We start from the raw sequence: 18,676 nt of genomic DNA, 5'->3' as shown, positions 1-18,676 counted from the left end.
AAATTCAGTCATCTCAAAACAAACCTTGAACTGGAAATGACTGCTTTCTTGAAACCCTAAATCAAACGTCCCATCAGATGTTTATTTCTCAAATCGTTCCCTCCAGCTGCCTCCATTATACTCCTGCTCACATGACTGTGGGTAACCTGAGATCTTCTGCAGTCTAGTATGTGACACCCCTTGAGAAACCTGAGAATCAATACAGTCTCTGTGATGCTTTGACCTTTTGACTAGATAACCATGAAAACTCACTTAACGGTCTGATTGGATTTGATGAGTGAAGGTCTACAGGAAAATTGGTTTTCCCCAGAATGATATACTAAATACATCAGCACTGACATAAAGTTTTTAAAGTACACGGTTGGTAAGATTTTTTTTTTTGTTTAAAGAAATTGATAATTTATTTATTAAAGGTGCGTTAAATTGATCAAAAGTGACAGTAAAGACATTTATAATGTAACAAAAGATCAAAGAATTCTGAAAGATCGTGCAAAAATGTAATGGACTAACTCAAGCCACATGATTTGCAATATCATTCATGTATAGCCAAATGGCACCAAAGGTTAATAGTTTAATGTCTCAGACAAACATCTCTATCTCGGCGTCACTGCAGGTCGCTCAAAGCTGCCCGTCTCTCGTCATCAGCAGCCATCACGTTCACCGCACAACAGACTCCTTCAGCTATTGACCTGAACTCAATTTTGATGTGTTTTCTTGGTAAATGAATCGCTATCTGGTTGATGTCTGATCTGTTATCAGTGTAAAAGGACACATTAAAACCCACAGCGCTTGAGATGTTTGCTTCAAATGCTGCGACGAATCTCGTTTGTTAAACACACAGAGTGGAGGAAACCACCAGACGGCATGATCAGAGGTTACTGTAGTTCACTCCGGAGAAAAGAAGACGTGTACACTACGCAGAGACGGCCTGTAGTAACCTCACCGCACACACGCGCCTGCACCAAGCCAAATACTCCGACTCATCTCCAGATCTGTCAACTTCAGCTCACATTTGTGAGCGCGGCACAAGTGTTCAGTCTCCATGGTGCTGTACTACATTATGATGACCCATCTGCACAGAGACAGTTTCAGATCTCTGAAAGGATCATCTTCTTGTTTCGCTCGGGATATCAGACTGAAACTATATTTGACATTTTCTGGAGCAAAAGAGTAGTGCTTGCCTGTGCAGAAGATCATCATTTGACTTCATTTGTCATTTGACAGTTTCATTTCTTCCCCAAAAATCCATGTTTTGGATGATGATATGCAGAACCAGCATATTAACCAGTCTTCATATTTCGTGAATTCGTGTTCTACTGTAAAGTCCATTCTTAGGACTGGATCTTATGAGTCTTTTGAGATTTTTTTTTTTTCACCTGTTTTATTGTCCACCAAGTGAAAATCAAGTCAAGAACTCATCAAAATTTGATAAAACAGATTAAATCAGGGTTCAATCAAGAGAACTTCTCACGAAAAATGTCCACACAATGTTTTCTTCACAGACTTTGGTCATTCTCTGCAAACATACAACATTTTCTAAAGACATACAGCATGTGCATATATATATATATATATATATATATTAAATAAATATATATAATTATAAATATATAATTATATAAGTGTGTAAAATTTCATCTTAACACATTTAAAAGGCCTACCAGAGTATGTGATTTTTGCTTACATGAGGTTTCAGCTCCTATATTTTTTGTAAATTCATAGAATTTCATATAAATCTTTTTTTCCCACACAAATTCTTGTGAATGCATGGTTGGCGCATGAGACCCAATATCCGTAGCACAAATGGTGCGCTGAGCTTTATTAGTCCGTATTAATAGTTTGTTTGTCCGTATCTTTAAAGGGGTCATATGATGCTGCTAAAAAGAACATTATTTTGTGTATTTGGTGTAATGAAATGTGTTTACATGGTTTAAGGTTCAAAAAACACATTATTTTCCACATACTGTACATTATTGTTTCTCCTCTATGCCCCGCCTTTCTGAAACGCGTCGATTTTTACAAACCTCATTGGTCTGAAAAGCGAGGTATGCTCTGATTGGCCAGCTATCCAGTGCGTTGTGCCTTTCTGAAACGCGTTGATTTTTACAAAGCTCATCGGTCTGAAAAGCGAGGTGGTGTGTGATTGGCCAGCTATCGAGTGCGTTATGATTGGCCGAATACCTCAAGCGTGAGACGGAAATGTTACGCCTATACCAGGTTCAGGAAACTTTCCTCCGTAAAATGCGCTGCACACACTCGAATATTTGGGTCGTACTGTTCTGCAACAGTGTTGGAAATAAAATTAACCACTGATTTCTAGTTGTGTCCTCTTTTGGAAGACCAAACAAAGTAGTTTCGCTTTCACAACGAAGCACACAGCGTCTTCACGACATGGCGGCAGCGGCAACAACAATACTACAGCGAGAATAAAAGTTAAGCCTTCTTTCTTTGCGTGAACATTTGGGCGGCGTTATGCAAATCTTCCCAGATAGTGAGGTAGATATGTGGGGGCGTGTTAGAACGAGCCGTTTTAGGTAGGCGTGGACAAGTCTTAACTTTTATAAAGAATATCTCTTTGGATTTGAGACTTTAGTCTTTGCAACTTTACAGATCTTCTTTATGCACCAAGAGCTTGTAACACTACAAAGTCTTTCCGAAACGGACGTAAGGAGCATCATCACCGGCACCGCACATGAAAAAACATTTCCCGACTGAGAAAATGCACATGAACGCAAGTTGGAAAGCTCTAATAATACAAATCCAACACATCTTTGTAGTAACGTTAATGTCCATGTTGGAAGGCGTGGACGAGCGTTCACTTTTATAAAGAATATCTCTTTGGGTTTGAGACTTTAATCTTTGCTACTTTACTGATCTTCTGTATGCACGAACAGCTTTTAACACTCCTAAGACAAAGGAAAACATGAAATCGCATCATATTACCCCTTTAACCAAAGTTTTGAGCACCAGTTGTAGCGATTCCTCAGCAAACATGAGTAATATTGGCCTACATGGGATGCCGAGTGTCATGGTCATTTTGCAAGAGCTTTCATTTTTATTGCAAAATTGGATTTCGAAAGGTTTCCTTGCAACAGCAGTTAAGATGTTGACATGTTTGGGCTGATTGACACGAATGAGAGACTGTGAGAAAGAGGCAGTTGCTGTTGATTTATTCCCAAGACTAACCTCAGGGTCACAGACGAGGCTGGATCAAAGTCATCGTTTTCAATTCTCTGGAAACCTTTACTTTTCTGCTGACGCAACGCCCCATTGCAGAGTTATTATATAGAAGCAAGTGCTGGAAGTGGCACAATGTGACAGGATGTGTAGACCTGTTTGTTGGTGTGTGTCTATAGGTCATTTTTCCATCCTTTTCCTTTAGCGCTGTAATGAACTGCCAAACACATGAAAAACTGCAGACTCACCAGTTACATTTTGACAGAGTTGGACCTTGTCTGTCCAAGAGTCACGCTCTCATTGATTGAACCGTCACTACAGCTGTATTAGCACTGAGCCGTTTATTTGCAATTTGTGTTTTGTACTTGTAGTCTTTAGAATAGTTTATAATGCTTGGAGAAACTGAAAGCCTTCTGTTAGCATTGCCATTCTTCTCAATGGAAGTTGCTCGGCTGACGCTGGAACTCCTTGGAAGAATGGGATTTGAAATCTTTCAGATGAAAGAAATCTGGCACCACAGGAAAATGAAATCTGATTGGCGGGTTTATCTGAAATAGATTATACCACACATATAGGCCGACGTTAAAAAATGAGTAGTTGTTTCTTGATTTTTTTTATCAATGAGATCTCATTAGGATATGAGATATAGGGTTGCAAAAAGGTGGAAACTTTCCAGGATTTTTTGTGTGGAATATTCCAGGGATTTTTGGAAAGTTTCCGGAAATTTACCGGAAATTTTCCACCCCTTTGCAACCCTAATGAGATATTATTAGGACATGACTGTTGCTTTAACTTTTGACCCTGTCTGTAACATGCAAAAATTTGAGGAACAGAGTTGTTTGCTTATGTGAAAATATGCTAATTTGTTAATATATGTAAATAATAGATTTAAGAAAACAGAAGAAAGAATGTGTAGAATGATTTGGATGGCAAACTGACCAATCAAGACCAGCTCAGAACCAGTGTTATTTTAGCATTATTAATGCACTATTAGAGTGTTTATTAATATTTTAAATTAGCCTTTAATTTTGTATTTTCAGTTTTAATTTTACTTTTAGTTTAAGTAGTCATTTTTTTCATTATTTAGATTTTTAGTTTTAGTAATTTTAGTACTTAAACTTATTTTATTTGAGTTATTTGCCAGTATTTGACAGTATTTTTCCAGTTTTTTTTTCTTCAGTTTTTTTATTTAGTTAGATGTTTTAGATTCTCTTTAGATTTAGTTAATGATAACACCGCTCAGAAATATGAATGCATCTACAATAGAAACCACTTTTCATTTGTATTTCGGTGATAAACATCTACAGTACGTCTTTTGCAAAAAACAAAAAAACAAATACATCAGCTAGATTAAAGAACAATGTGCTTCTGCTTGTAAGACAGTTGAGCTTGATTGAATTATGCTGCCAAACCTCTCATTCAATATGATCACAATCACATCACAATGCCAAACAGATTAATGATGAGATTATTGCCAGATAATGGAGAACAGGCGGTGTGACATCATGCAGACAAGGTGACACAGAAAACACACGGTTAATGGTAAACTAGCACTTTTAAGCCGAAAATTTTTTTTATCAATGAGTCCCGCTTCGTATGACAATAAAAACTGTTTAACAAATGTTTGCAGAGACGGAGACCTTCTCTGTTGATATAATTGGACACCTGCAATACAGGAGAATTCACATTCTTAGACATTTTTCTTAAATAGGCCTATTCTTCAGTCTAAAAATAGCATCAGTTAAGCCAAGATGCTTTTGCATCTTGTTCCAAAGTTGGATTGGGTTTCTGAATGCCTGTTTGGTGGCCAGCAACTTCAGCAGGCCTTTCAGTCAGAGTGAAGTAATAAGGAGGAAACTGGATGTTCAATAAGAATTGTTTCTCATTTCACATGCAAAGAAGGTGTTTACATAGATGGCACAGAAGCAAAACGCATTCATTTAATTCAAAGGTCAGGGAGCGGGTGGCACATGGTCATGTAAAACTACATGAAGACTCTTTTAGGCGAAGGAAACATCGCCATGACGTTCTGTACATGAACATCAATGAATTCAATAGCTAACGCGAACTAACAATGAACAATACCTTCGCAACATTTATTAGTATTTGTTAATGTCCTTTTATACATGATATGATGATACATTTTTTTTTAACATTTCGAGTTGTTGAACAAGCTATATTTATAAATTTACATTAACGTAGATTGATAAAAGGTTCACATGATTGTAGAGAATGTTGTCTGTGGTGCTTATATAATAATTTTACTGTGTGTTTGTTTAATGTCTATTAATGTTTATGGGATTTTATTATTATTATTTTATGAGGGAGCAGCTGCTTGGTTTTCAATATTAAAGTTTATTGATCCCAGTTTTAATAACCGATCAAGGTTTGAAAAGATCAGAGAGTTTTTATAACACACACACACATATATACACACCAAATAATGAAATGAACACACACACACACACACACACACTTGTTTTTGTGAAAAGTGGGGACTCTCCATAGGCGTAATGGTTTTTCTACTGTACAGACCGTATATTCTATTGCCCTACACCAACCCTACACCTAAACCTACCCCTCACAGGAAACTTTCTGCTATTTCAGATTTTCAATACACTCCATTCTGTGTGATTTATATGCGTTTTGAAAAGTGGGGACATGGGGTAATGTCCTGAAAAGTCACCTTCTCCTTGTAATACCTATGTCATACCTTTGTCATTATACAAATTGATGTCCTCATTTGTCACAAAAACGCACACACACACACACACACACACACACACACACAGAGGGTGTTGCCTGACTGTTTGTTCTCTAAACAGGATCTGAGTAATCAGTTTCAGCCTTGGCTGGAAAATAAGGATGGATTCTCTCCTCTATCTTTCTGTTTCTCTTTCTTACTGTTTTTGAACTGAACTCAACTTGTGTCCACAGACCAGGAAGGTTTTATTATCCGAGATAAAGTGAAGTGTGTCATTTCGTCACTAGCAGCATCAGAATGGCAAGTATAAGAGTTTTCAATCAGGTATAATAAACCCTCCCCCTGTCTCCCATTGGTCTAAAAACAGGTAGTCCCGCCCCAAACTGATTGCGTTGGTTGAGCCGGTGTTGCTGTGTTGAGCTGGTTGAGATACTCAAACTAACAGAGCACTGAAACAGTTTTACAATAGACAGCTGCAATCATGATGTACATTTTTAAACCCATAAGTCTATCAGCCTTCTATGTGTTCTGATATCTTAATTTTTCAATGACTTTTTCTGCAGGTTACATTGTTACCCCAGTAGGTAAACGTGAGAGACTGTCTTTATGAATGAGTCACTGAATGATTCACTCAATCGATTTTACCAGTATGAGAAGTTGTAACATTACCAGTAAATTACCGGTAATGCGCTCTGTGTGAACGAAGAACAAGTTTACCGGTATGAGCACGTACGAGTTCAGAACGCGCTGACGCAAGACATCTACTCTGAGCCAATCATAACATTCTGACGCAGATGACGCTGTTTACGTTAAGTCAAAGAAATGTCTAAAGTCGTCTAATACGATGTCTTTGGGCAAAAAAACAGCTGCATGAATGTTAACGTTTGACACAAAAATGAAAACATCATTTCCCCTTCATGTTTACAAACACAACACCGGGAGGCGCAGCCGTTTAGAGGTCATTTCTGGTCAATGAAGTCACAGAATTTACTGGTATTTTGAAACTGTTGTGTGAATGGTGCTTTACGGGTAAAAAGACGGAACATCATTGCCTGTGTGAACAGTGCATTTTTGTATTTACCGGTAAAGTTGTTCCACTAATTTTAAGGCAATTTGCTGGTATTACTGTGAGAAAGGGGCTAGTGACTCATTCAGAAACACCATTACTGTTGATCAGAGACACACAACATGATTGTGCTCTGATTCCACTTGGAACTATTTTTACTATGGGCCAAAAATACACAAATTGACTGGAAATAAAGTGCTGCGTGATGTATTTTGTAAGACAACACATCACCCTGATTCCCTCAACAAAAAGCCAATAGGATTTTTCCATTGGCTTTTGCAGTGTTGCAGAAAAAGTTTATATTTCTTACACATTTTGTTCACCATGATAATCTTCACAAATACAAACACTAAGAGTAAAAAGCTAAACATAGGCTACAAACGAACTACACCACAGTCACGACAGATCACTGAGCTTCTGGCAACTCTTTGAGTCTTTATTTAAAAACTTTTTCCCTCAAACGTTGTGAATAGTTTGCAGGAGTGTGATTATAAACACAGTGAGGCTGTGAAAGCGACTAGTGATCAGAAGAGTTTATCTGTTCAGTGTGACTATGTTTAATATCTTGGACAACCTCTGGAGTCCCATTTAGACGCGTGTTGTCATCTGCCTTTTTCAAGACAAATCAAAGGGATTTTAATGATGCATTTTAAGTTGTGGAATAAAATATCTTGAGCTTGTGTTCACCACAAGACCTTATTTTAGGCTGCATAAGTTGTAGTAGGAATAAGGTATTTTAACATTGAAAAAGTGACTCCCTTCAGCTGAATCTTGCACTTGTATGTGTTGTGCTGTGTAATGAAGTGCTGTGGGAAACCTGCAGGACTGTTCTGTTCCTCCTGACAGTACAGTACAATTGATTTGTGTTTATAGTTGCTCTCTGAGCTCTTCTATTTCACGCCGACTTTGTGGCTCCAGTTGAAGTTGTAAAGCTCCAGTGTAGATAAACATCCCTGTTGAGAGGATGGCTTACGTTTTCTCCAGTTCACCTCACACAAGAGGTCAAAATGAAGCTATACACAACATTAATGTCCATTGGAATATACAGTGTATGTTTTGTACAGAACATGAATGTGCATGTCTTATACACTCGGCCACTTATCAGCATTGGGCGTCGGTGGACCGGAACGGTGTCAGCACGCCTGAATCCTGGGCATTTCCAGTCATCCACCGTGAGCAGTCATGCCGTCTGCTCTTGAATATTCACGAGTGAGTAGTTACAGTGAATGCTGGGGTGGGAAGGGAGTTTAGCAGCTCTTTCTAACGACTTCTATGAAGAGTGTCTCGAAATATTGAGAAATGGCTCATTATAGTGTCTCAACATTCAACACAGTGTCCAGAATGTGTAGTTTAGCAATGCTGTCTGCTTCATCATTGTACATTTTTCTTACATTTTAATTAGCACATTTAATTAACACATTGCTCTTAGTCCTCCTGAACCAGTGTTGATATTGTTAACCAAAACTAATACTATTAAAAAATATTTTTTGTTAATTGAAATAAATTTGAAATAAGATAAATGAAAGCTAAAGAGAAATATTTGAATATTTAAAGAATTGTTGGTAACACTTTACAATAAGATTCCATTTGTTAACATTAGTTAACAAACTAACAATTAAAAATACTTCTAAAGAATTGTATAATCTTGGTTAATGTTGAATCCACATTATGAAAATCAAAAGTTGTTAATATTATTTAATTTAATTATTTAATTCATTACATTAATTAATTATAAGATTAAGATGAATTATTCTGTTGTCAGATTTTTAAAAACTTTTTACAAATATTTTAAAAAGTACAAACAAAAACTTGACAAAAATGACAAAATCACATAAAATTACTAAAACTTAAGCTAAATTTAAATGAAAACTGGAAATAAAATAAAAGCAAATTCAAAATATTAGTAAATACTATAATAATAATAAAATAACGCTGTCCTGGGCAAAGCAATTTCTCAGAAAGGCTTATATTTAGATGGAAATATAATAAAAGCGAGGTGAAAGGCCGAAGTGTGTCCTGGAAACTTCTGTGTAGTCCATATGGCATGAAACAAAACCTGGGCATGTTGTTCTCATTATGCCAGAGCAGACACATTTGGTGAGTCCTGAGGAGAGGCAGTTCTTGACTTTGTGTCCAGTAATGGAGCTGACCTTCTTGAACATTTTGTTAGCATTGCTCCCAGAGGACCACGATGTAGAGCAGCGCTACTGAGGGATGTAATCGCCATAGAGATCAAATTTAGATTAGGGTTCGAACAGGGTGGGGTTTTCAGTGGCAGATTCTCAAGACAGCATATCATCTGTCATCTTAACTTTACACACTCATTTAATGAAAAGCACAGCTTTGACATTTCTGCTTGAGAAATTATTACTGTAATGTTCACCGAACCATCTGCTGTTTGCTGTATCATATTGTTTGAGCACTAACCAGGAGAATTACTCTCCAAAACAAACAGCTCAACGGTTATTAGGGATGAAAACATCAACATTGCTTCCAGAGCATTGTCATTACCTCCACTGTCATCATCTTGAGTTTCATATTATGTTTGCAAGATGTAGTATATAATTTATGCTGAAGGGATCCGAGCACAGCAGGAGCTGAAAGTGCTGGCAGGCTGATGATTGCTTGTTGATCTGTGGGACCCACATCTTGAATACGTGCCATCTATTCTTAATGATAATTTACTTGATTGAATATCCAGTTACATTTATACTGGTATTATGACTGAGTCTCACATGCCTTGTTTTTCTCTCTCTCTCTCTCCAGCATTAAGCTGCTAGCGGTTCAAGACTTGGCCGATCGGGAGGCTCTAGACAAGGTAGTGTTAGATTTCTACACACACCTCTTCCCTTCAACACACTTTTACACACTAGCCTGGTGTTTCTCATCCGTACGTGTACACTGTGTCTTTATAAAGAACCACCTGATCCTCCTTGTTAAGATTTAGTGGTTAAAAAGCCCCAATATACTTCAAATCGAAGAATGAATCGGTGTGATATCAACAGCGTTTTGGAGTTCATTTTGGCAGTTCGGTACAATTTGGCAGCGCAAATGTTTTGGAAAACTTCATGGTTGATGTCTTAATGATAATTTACTTGATTGAATATCCAGTTACATTTATACTGGTATTATGACTGAGTCTCACATGCCTTGTTTTTCTCTCTCTCTCTCTCCAGCATTAAGCTGCTAGCGGTTCAAGACTTGGCCGATCGGGAGGCTCTAGACAAGGTAGTGTTAGATTTCTACACACACCTCTTCCCTTCAACACACTTTTACACACTAGCCTGGTGTTTCTCATCCGTACGTGTACACTGTGTCTTTATAAAGAACCACCTGATCCTCCTTGTTAAGATTTAGTGGTTAAAAAGCCCCAATATACTTCAAATCGAAGAATGAATCGGTGTGATATCATTTCAAACTAATTCTGGCCAAGAACAGCGTTTTGGAGTTCATTTTGGCAGTTCGGTACGATTTGGCAGCGCAAATGTTTTGGAAAACTTCATGGTTGATGTTAAAGATTTTCTAACTGACAATTACATAGACCAAATGTCAGAATAATGTTCAACTGTCTGTTTCCGAAGGTAAAAATCCCATTCATTTTCACCATTGGGGAACTGATTTTTAGCAATAACTTATAAACCGTTAAAGGCAGACTTATTGTGATCAGTGAGGTTGCTAATTGAGGGTGTATGCTTTTGCTGAAGCCATAAGCCCACATCATTTCAACAGATGCTTTAGATAATCATGCAAAATTCCTGGTGAAAAACTACATTATCCTTGATTCTGCAAAGAAATATGCACCAAACAGAATTGAATCAAGCAATGTTTTTAAAAGTTTTTTTTTAATGTTATTCAGCTTGTGTCTAGTTGTGTCTGGTTCATGTCTTAAAGGCAGGGTAAGCGGTTTGGTTCAAAAACATATTTGTTATGCTGGTTGAAAGTCTGTTTATATTCCGATAGCAATCACTAAGTTAAGTGTCTAAATGTATTTATATGTATTTATATTGTCTGTGGAAGGTGTAGGAGCATAAAATGTTCGTCCAATCATATCCCTCGGTCCGAGTGCTACTATAGGCTGTCCTGTCTGCCTGTCAACGTATGTATTTGCAAACCTTTGCACCCCCTGTTCGCGTAGACATGATACATCATCAGCACGTTCCAGCGAGATTGGAAGGCGTTATTATTGTAATATTCTGCACTTTGTGTTTGAGGTCTTCTCCGCGCTGCCTGATGCTGGGAATAGACTAGTAAAATAGGTTAGCAGAGCAGCAGTTTGTCAGTGAGAGGACTAGGACAGAGTCGACCCATATTTCTACCGTCTCCTCTTTCATTCGCACTCTATTTCTGTTCTGTTTCTCTCACTGCAGAGTCGAGAGCTTCTTACTGTCCTGCTTGTCTTTCTGGGACACACCATGTTGATTTGGTGTGGCATAGTGGTTTAAACTTAGGGCTGGTGATTGGAAGGTTGCTGGTTCAATCCTGGCAGTGTGCAAGCTATGAACCTGATCACCATTGGGCCCTTGAGGTCCAGGGAAGTACAGTGCATAGGCACTGACTGCCATTATCAATAACAACTGGACCTAAAATAATAGCTTTAATGAGAGTAGGCAATATGAGCTGACATGAGTAACTGTTATCAGTGCCACTAAGCTGAGGTCAACTTTCATGTAAATGCGCAGTAATTTAATCATTCAGTTAAAAAAATTAAAATGAGCATAAATTTAATGGTAAAGCACTGTAAAAATGCTTCAGTATAAACCTGTTAATTGGTTAATGGTAAATTCCTATAGTCTATGCAGTGTAAAACTGTAAAAGATTTAATGGGACATTTAGTGTAATTTAACAGTAAAATACTTTTAAAAGTGCAGGTTTTGGAAGTAAAAAAAAATTCCCAGAATTCTTTGTCTGAAAGCTCACATTTAATGGTTTTTCAGTAAAAAAAAATTGTTTCTTATTTTTTTCTTATATATTTCAGTAAATGATTTTTTTTAAAGTGTAAGTTTAAGTTCAATCTGTAAAATTTGAATTGTTGCTATCCACCCTATTTTTCCTGTAAGAACAGCACAGAGACTTCTGGTCTCGTGAATTATTTTTAGCTGTACAAAATGGCTCTTAATGCTGCGATTTGTTATCAATATTATTTTAATGTATTGTTCTAATTATAAACAGACAGCTTTGCACAAGTAGTATTAACATTTACTGCACTTCTAGTTATGTGCCTAAAGCAGCTAAAGAGTCAGAAGTCTTGCACATTCACAGAAAATAGCTTACTTCCATGTTGCAAAACAAGGTGGAAAAATCTTGGTATAAATAAACTTCTGGGAACTACACCCTGTCGTTTCATGGATTTTTAAAAAAAAATTTTTTTACAGTGTACTGTAGAATGCTTTGGATAAAAGTGCCTGGCAATTAACCATTTGCTAATCTCTGTTTGAATTCTTCATGTTTATTCCTTCTCTTTGCTTGTTTCTCTTTCTTCTGGATGCTGTTACGGTGTAGCTGCGAGTCATATGGGTGATTTTAACAGCACTGCTGCTGCTGTTATGCCGCAGTGAACTCGACGTGATGTTCTTTCCTCTAGACTGCTTTTGCAAGTGCTGACTGGATGGACAGAGATGGAAAGGCACACTTCTCTGACTCTGATTCTGGCCCAGAATGAAATGGCGTGGGCTTAATGCCTCTCTGGACTCCTGCTACAGTCTGACTTTAACTCTTGTTCGGGAAATGATGGTATTACAGGCAGTATCCATGGAATGCTGACACTTCTGATTAATGTTGTAACTTCAGGAACTGATATCAACATATTCTTGTTGAAACAGGAATTTGGGACCTAGTGAAAGGCTCGTCCTTTTTGTTGATAAATAGCCTAGTTTTAGACCACAGCCCAGCAAAACCATCATCTTACAGCTACTGCTGTTGCTACATTCTTATTATAAAGTGCATTTTATATGTACTTCAGCAGGAGATTTCATGGTCTGTATTTTTGGTCTCTTTTCCTAGAAGAGTTGTGATGTAGATTGGATGGAAGCAGATCTGAATGTAAGATTGCAGTCAGCTGTAAGAAACGTTCGGCATAGAAGTTCCACATATGTCTGAAGACTATTTCATGGAGTCATTTTTTTATTTAAAAAAAAAAAAAAATCATAAAAATGAAACATATGCATGATGTATGTATTGTTCACATTAAGATTAATAACATGCATTTAGTTAGCAGGGTGAATTTTCTTTTCATGCTGAATTTAAATGTGTTGGTCTGCTGAAAGTTTATTTTTATTGCACTGGCATATTGCATATAGTACAAAAAGCCACGACTCTTAGATTTAGATCTGAAGAACGCAGAGTGATTGTTGGGCTGTTTGTTTATAGCTTGCCTTGGTTTCCATGGAGTTAGTGGTTTAGCTGTTGCTCTGCTATAAATGCATTTTTCCACCAAACTCCTCATGACCAAAGCAATTTCCCTCAGACATCGGAGCTGTGAGTCATCATTGAGTTTATTAGCGGACCTCTCGTTAAAAAAAAACCTCGAAATAACAGCAAAGGCACTCACACTTCTGTCTCTTTCTCCTCATCGTTCTCAGTCTTTCCGTTTGTGTCTCTTTCTCTCAGTTAGATCACAATATTGCATTGCATGCTGTCATGGAAACTGTCAGTCATTTGCAACTCTTTGCATTAGCCACAATCTGTTGTAGGTCTCCTTCTCTCTCTTTCTAAAGGTATGAAAACCGTATTGATCCTTGTGTCCTGGTTGAGGTCAATGTGTGGGTGGCATAAAGAACGAATGACTTGGAGACACCATAAATATTTGTATTTTTAGACTGTAATTGCATGGCTCTCTGAGTAATATATAAACATTATGGTCCCAGTCTATCAATCATTATCAGAAAACTTCCCCCAAATATCTCAAAATAAGAGCACTCGTGTCAATTGATGCACCACCTTTACTTGAAAAAAGATGCAGATTATAAATATGTTTCATGCAGTGCTAAAAGCTATTGATATATAGTTAAATCAAACTCAAAATCTAAATGAATCTAATCATTCATTCATTCATTCATTTCAATAGTTGTTTTGGAAGTTTCCCATTTATTTTTAAATTTTTAAAATTTTTATTAAAAAAAAAACATTAAAGGAAAGAGACTTTAATAAAAACTTATTATAAATATAAAAAAGTCATGAACCAAAGTTAACCAACTTTGAGATGAATAACAGCATTACAAATTTTTGCATTAAAACACATAATACATATATTTTAAAAAACAGGGAAAAATGTTTTAATTGTTTTTTAAAAATGTACATTTTTCCAGGAGTGAATGAACTATTCATTTCTTCAAATGTTTTGAACAACAAACTAAAAAATAAGAACAATTTTATTTTTTATATAAATGTATTTCTGTTAAGCGTATTGCAATGTTTTGAGATATATAGCAATATTTTGAGAGTGTAGGGAGAATGATTCAATAACATCTTTCACAAGGCCTTGACCGATTCCTGCTGACCTCTTTTGCAGTGAATAAAAGCCAATTCAAAATATTTATAAACACTACATTTATATTTAGAAATTTAAATATATAAATATTTATAATAGTATATAAATAATAATAAAATAACACTTTCTCTTATGGATCTCTCTCCAGGATTATAGGTAGTGTAGTTTTTCACCACTTCTTCGACTATTAAAACATATATTTTATAGCTAGAGCTGTTATTTGTGCAGTGGTCAGAGTTTAAGAGTGGCAGCTTTTAGTGTAAACAGAGATGGTTCATGTTCACTAGTGTTCACCATCACCATCATCATCATCATCATCATGTGTGGGAATCGATTGCCCCGCTTGGTTAGCTCTCATGGTGCGCTCAAGTCATGTCGGATAGATCGTATTTACGAGTTGAACGCACATGAACGCCACCACAAAGTCGTTATTACGAGTGGGAAACTCGAAATTTTCTTTAAGCCCCGAGTTTCCGAGTTGGGGGCGTGTCAATGAGAAACATGGCGGAATCCATGGATGCAACGTCTGTGGTTGACGGTAAATTTTTGTTTAAATTGATAGTTTAGTTGTCGTATAAACTTAAATTGGTCATGTTCTTGTTACGCAGCTAGTTAATGAAATCCAAGTAAAAAAAATGCTATCAATGCTATCAGACCCTGTTGTATTTTCTTGTAATTTATTAAAAGAAGGTACACCGCCATCTTGTGCCGACTAAACTGACTTGAACGCACCTGACGTCGTAATTACGACTTGTCAACTCGTAAGTACGAACGTCCCAGGAGGACTTGAACACAGCATCAGTGTAAATGAGATTGTACCTGCCTTGTCGAGTCCATTGATGAACACAATGCCAAAGCCCTGATTGGCTTCATCACCTGTCTTTAGTCACAGTGACTCCTGCACACCTGTCCCTCATTGTGCTATTTACAGATTTACTGGAAAACAAGAGCTCCCACAAGACAAGATACAGAGCAGACACATGTTTGGCACCTGGATTTGGGAATTTTTCAAGGGTTTTATTTAGATTTTGGTTTGTTTTGACATCAGTTTAGAGGTTTGTTGAGCCCACATTCCTCCGGCGCTCTTCACAGATCAGCTGATGATAGTGTTGTGGCATTCATTATTAACAATATAGGCCTATGAACATCAAGCAATGCTATAAGTTATATGTTGTGTGCATGTGAGAGGCTCATCGGATCTTGTCGTCATCACAGTGGAAAAAACGAAAATATTCTGGCATTTTTGGTCACGAAGATATAAGACGTCATTTGAAATTGTAAGGGGTTTACTTTTATTGACGTATACTCACAATAAGAACAAAACTGTGCCTTTGTAAAATATAGAAAACAAACAGGATCCTGGTTCCTTGTGGTGCGACCATTAAAATGAAACAAAACAGACTTTTTTTTTTCCTTTTGTTTTAATTTGTTAATTATTTAACTGAAACATATTTTGTGTAGGCCTAGAAAAAAACATTAGTCACCTGTAAGTTGTCAGCAAATCCTTTATATTTGACCAGTATTCAGAACAGAATAAGATAAAAATCAGAATATATAAGTAGCTATAAAATTATAGTACAACATTATATATAAAACACAGATTATAATGGCATTCATTATTAACAATATAGGCCTATGAACATCAAGCAATGCTATAAGTTATATGTTGTGTGCATGTGAGAGGCTCATCGGATCTTGTCGTCATCACAGTGGAAAAAACGAAAATATTCTGGCATTTTTGTCTGTCGAATCGCGATTTCGATTCCATTTCGATTTATTGTGCAGCCCTAATCGTAATGTTTGAGAATGAGCTCAGTCAGCGGAGAGGAGGTGGACTTTAGTGGCTGTTCGAACGCATTCGACCACATGAGCTCCACACTACAAGCACCATCCGGTCGAATGCGTTTTCAGTTTTCTCATGTTGTTTACACACTTGCAGAACTAAACATTTATTTTTAATGGGTCACACACACTTATCCATTGTAATTTAATTGAAATCTAATTTAACGTTCTAATTTTGTCAATTAACGGATAGGAAGTGAGCATCGTATTATCAAAATGTTTTGCACCCCGTTTGTACTTACATGTATTTAGTGTCGTCCACTTGTGATCGGATCCACCGAAGTGCAACTTAATACCAGGTGTAAACGGGGCCCACAATGTAAAACCCAGCATCAGAAAGCTGTTTCTACAAGTCCTCCAGCAGGGAGGTGACCATAAACTCCAGGAATGTTTCACAATCATTTGACTGCGGTGGTTAGCAATAATTGCAGATCTAAACCCCACTGAAAAGGTTAGTTCGCACAAAAATGATAATTCTGTCATCAATTAGTCAACCTCATGTTGGTCCAAACTCATAAGACGTTCATTCATCTAAAGTGAGGATTAAACTGATAAACAGATTTAATTTGGACTTTTATTCACATATAAACACTGATCAACACACATTCATAGAGCTCATCAAATATGGTAAAGGAAAGCTCAAACATGGTTGCTTGACTTGCAAGAACAAGCCTTATTAATTCTCAATGCAAATATGTCAGGATGGATCAAAAGGATGAATTAAATCTGTTTATCTTATGATTAAAGTGGTTTAATCCAAGTCTTCTGAACAGACACAATTGATTTATATGTATTTCTTTTAGATTTTTGCATGAAAATGTTTTGAAGCATAAAACTTTTGGTTGTGTGGTCTTTCAGTGGTGGGACAGAAATCTGTCTGGTTGCATTAAAAATATCTTCATTTGTGATCCGAAGATCCAAACCCTTTATGGATGTGGAATGACGTGATGGTCAGTAAATGTTCATTTTTAAAACAATGAACTATCTATGAATATCAATGGATAGCTTTGGCACCAGAAGAAACATACGTAAGCAGCCATGAGCTCTTGGCAAGTGCCTTATGAAGCGCTTATGAATTACTCACAAGAACCAAACCAACTAGCTACGAGGTGAATCGCAACATTACAGACTTCTACTTATAACAAAAAAGTATTTGAAAATCGGACAAAAGACAATGGTACGAAACGGTGTACTTAAAGGCTTTAGTGAGGGTTGAAATAACTACAGTCCCATGAAGCACCGAGAATGACAATCACATTAAAAACAATGGTGAAATATAAAAATATTCTTTTAAAAGTCTTGATTGTGTCTATAGAAACAATATATTTTAAGTTCATTGCAAAATATCTATACAGATTTACTCGCCGCCACTCTTGGATTGGTGGAATTTTCTGTACAGCATCATTGGAAATGTAGTTTTTAACACAAATTCAGCTGTTAAACATGATTATTTAATAGATGTTGAAATAATGTGAACAGATGTCTTCAGGAAAAAGCATATGCCATCGAATAACAACCTCTGAGCTGTCTTTAAAGGTTTATAAATTATTGTCAAAAATCAGTTTCTCTCTGGAGAAAATCAATGGTGTTTTACTTCCAGAACTAGACTGTTGAACTAGAACAGTTTGCAAAAGCAGAGAATACTGGTTCAAATGGAAAAGAATACTCTCTGATATATTATCTTCTAATATTGGGCAGATATCAGATAGACACACTAATTAAAAATAGACTAATATTGGCTGATCTTCATATGTATCATGCATTTTCAGTAGGAGTGTCATTGAGGGCTATGTGAAGCACTGAATTAGTTATAATGTCTAAAAAACAAAAAACTAATTTTAAATGATTTTCTATGTGTAATAATAGAAAAGTAATTTCATATTTTATTTGGCTTTTCTGTTTTGACCCACTGAAAACCAAAGAAATACATACGTGAATAACAAGTTTCAATTTCAGTATTATTTTACAGATATGTTAAAAAAAATATGACAAATAAATAAAAAATGCAATATCAAATATGTATTTTTCCTAGTTATTGACCAAAACTGCTTACAGGGGCATCCCCATAAGGAAGTGTAATGCTCTATCATTTTTCACTGCTAATCAGCTGTGCTTTGTGTTTGTTTGTGTCAGTTTTGTGCAGAGCTGAATCAGCCCACTCTCTGCAGCGTACGCAAGTGGAAGAGCGCCAGAGGCCTGTGGAAGTGTGCCGTTTCAGAGAAACCCACCGGACAGTCTAGTAACGTACGCTTGGTTCCCTGTAACGCACACACACACACACACACACACATCACACACATCACACACACACACGCACGCACGCACACAGACACAGACACATACACATACACATACACACACACACACACACACACACACATACATACACACAGACTCACAC

General features: G+C 36.7%; 1 protein-coding gene across 1 annotated transcript in view; it reads left to right on the top strand.

The window, feature by feature from the left end:
* Positions 1-18,676, top strand: part of eepd1 (endonuclease/exonuclease/phosphatase family domain containing 1) — a 31,566-nt gene that overhangs the window by 5,224 nt on the left and 7,666 nt on the right. Inside the window, exons 2-3 of the mRNA XM_016563118.1 lie at positions 9,714-9,765; positions 18,409-18,519. Coding sequence (XP_016418604.1) covers positions 9,714-9,765; positions 18,409-18,519 — 163 coding nt within the window. The remainder of the gene's footprint in view (positions 1-9,713; positions 9,766-18,408; positions 18,520-18,676) is intronic.

This window comes from Sinocyclocheilus rhinocerous, unplaced genomic scaffold (genome assembly GCF_001515625.1).
Source record: "Sinocyclocheilus rhinocerous isolate Xijiao unplaced genomic scaffold, SAMN03320098_v1.1 scaffold1281, whole genome shotgun sequence".
NCBI classification, from domain to species: domain Eukaryota; kingdom Metazoa; phylum Chordata; class Actinopteri; order Cypriniformes; family Cyprinidae; genus Sinocyclocheilus; species Sinocyclocheilus rhinocerous.
This window is presented reverse-complemented; position numbering and strand designations above follow the sequence as displayed.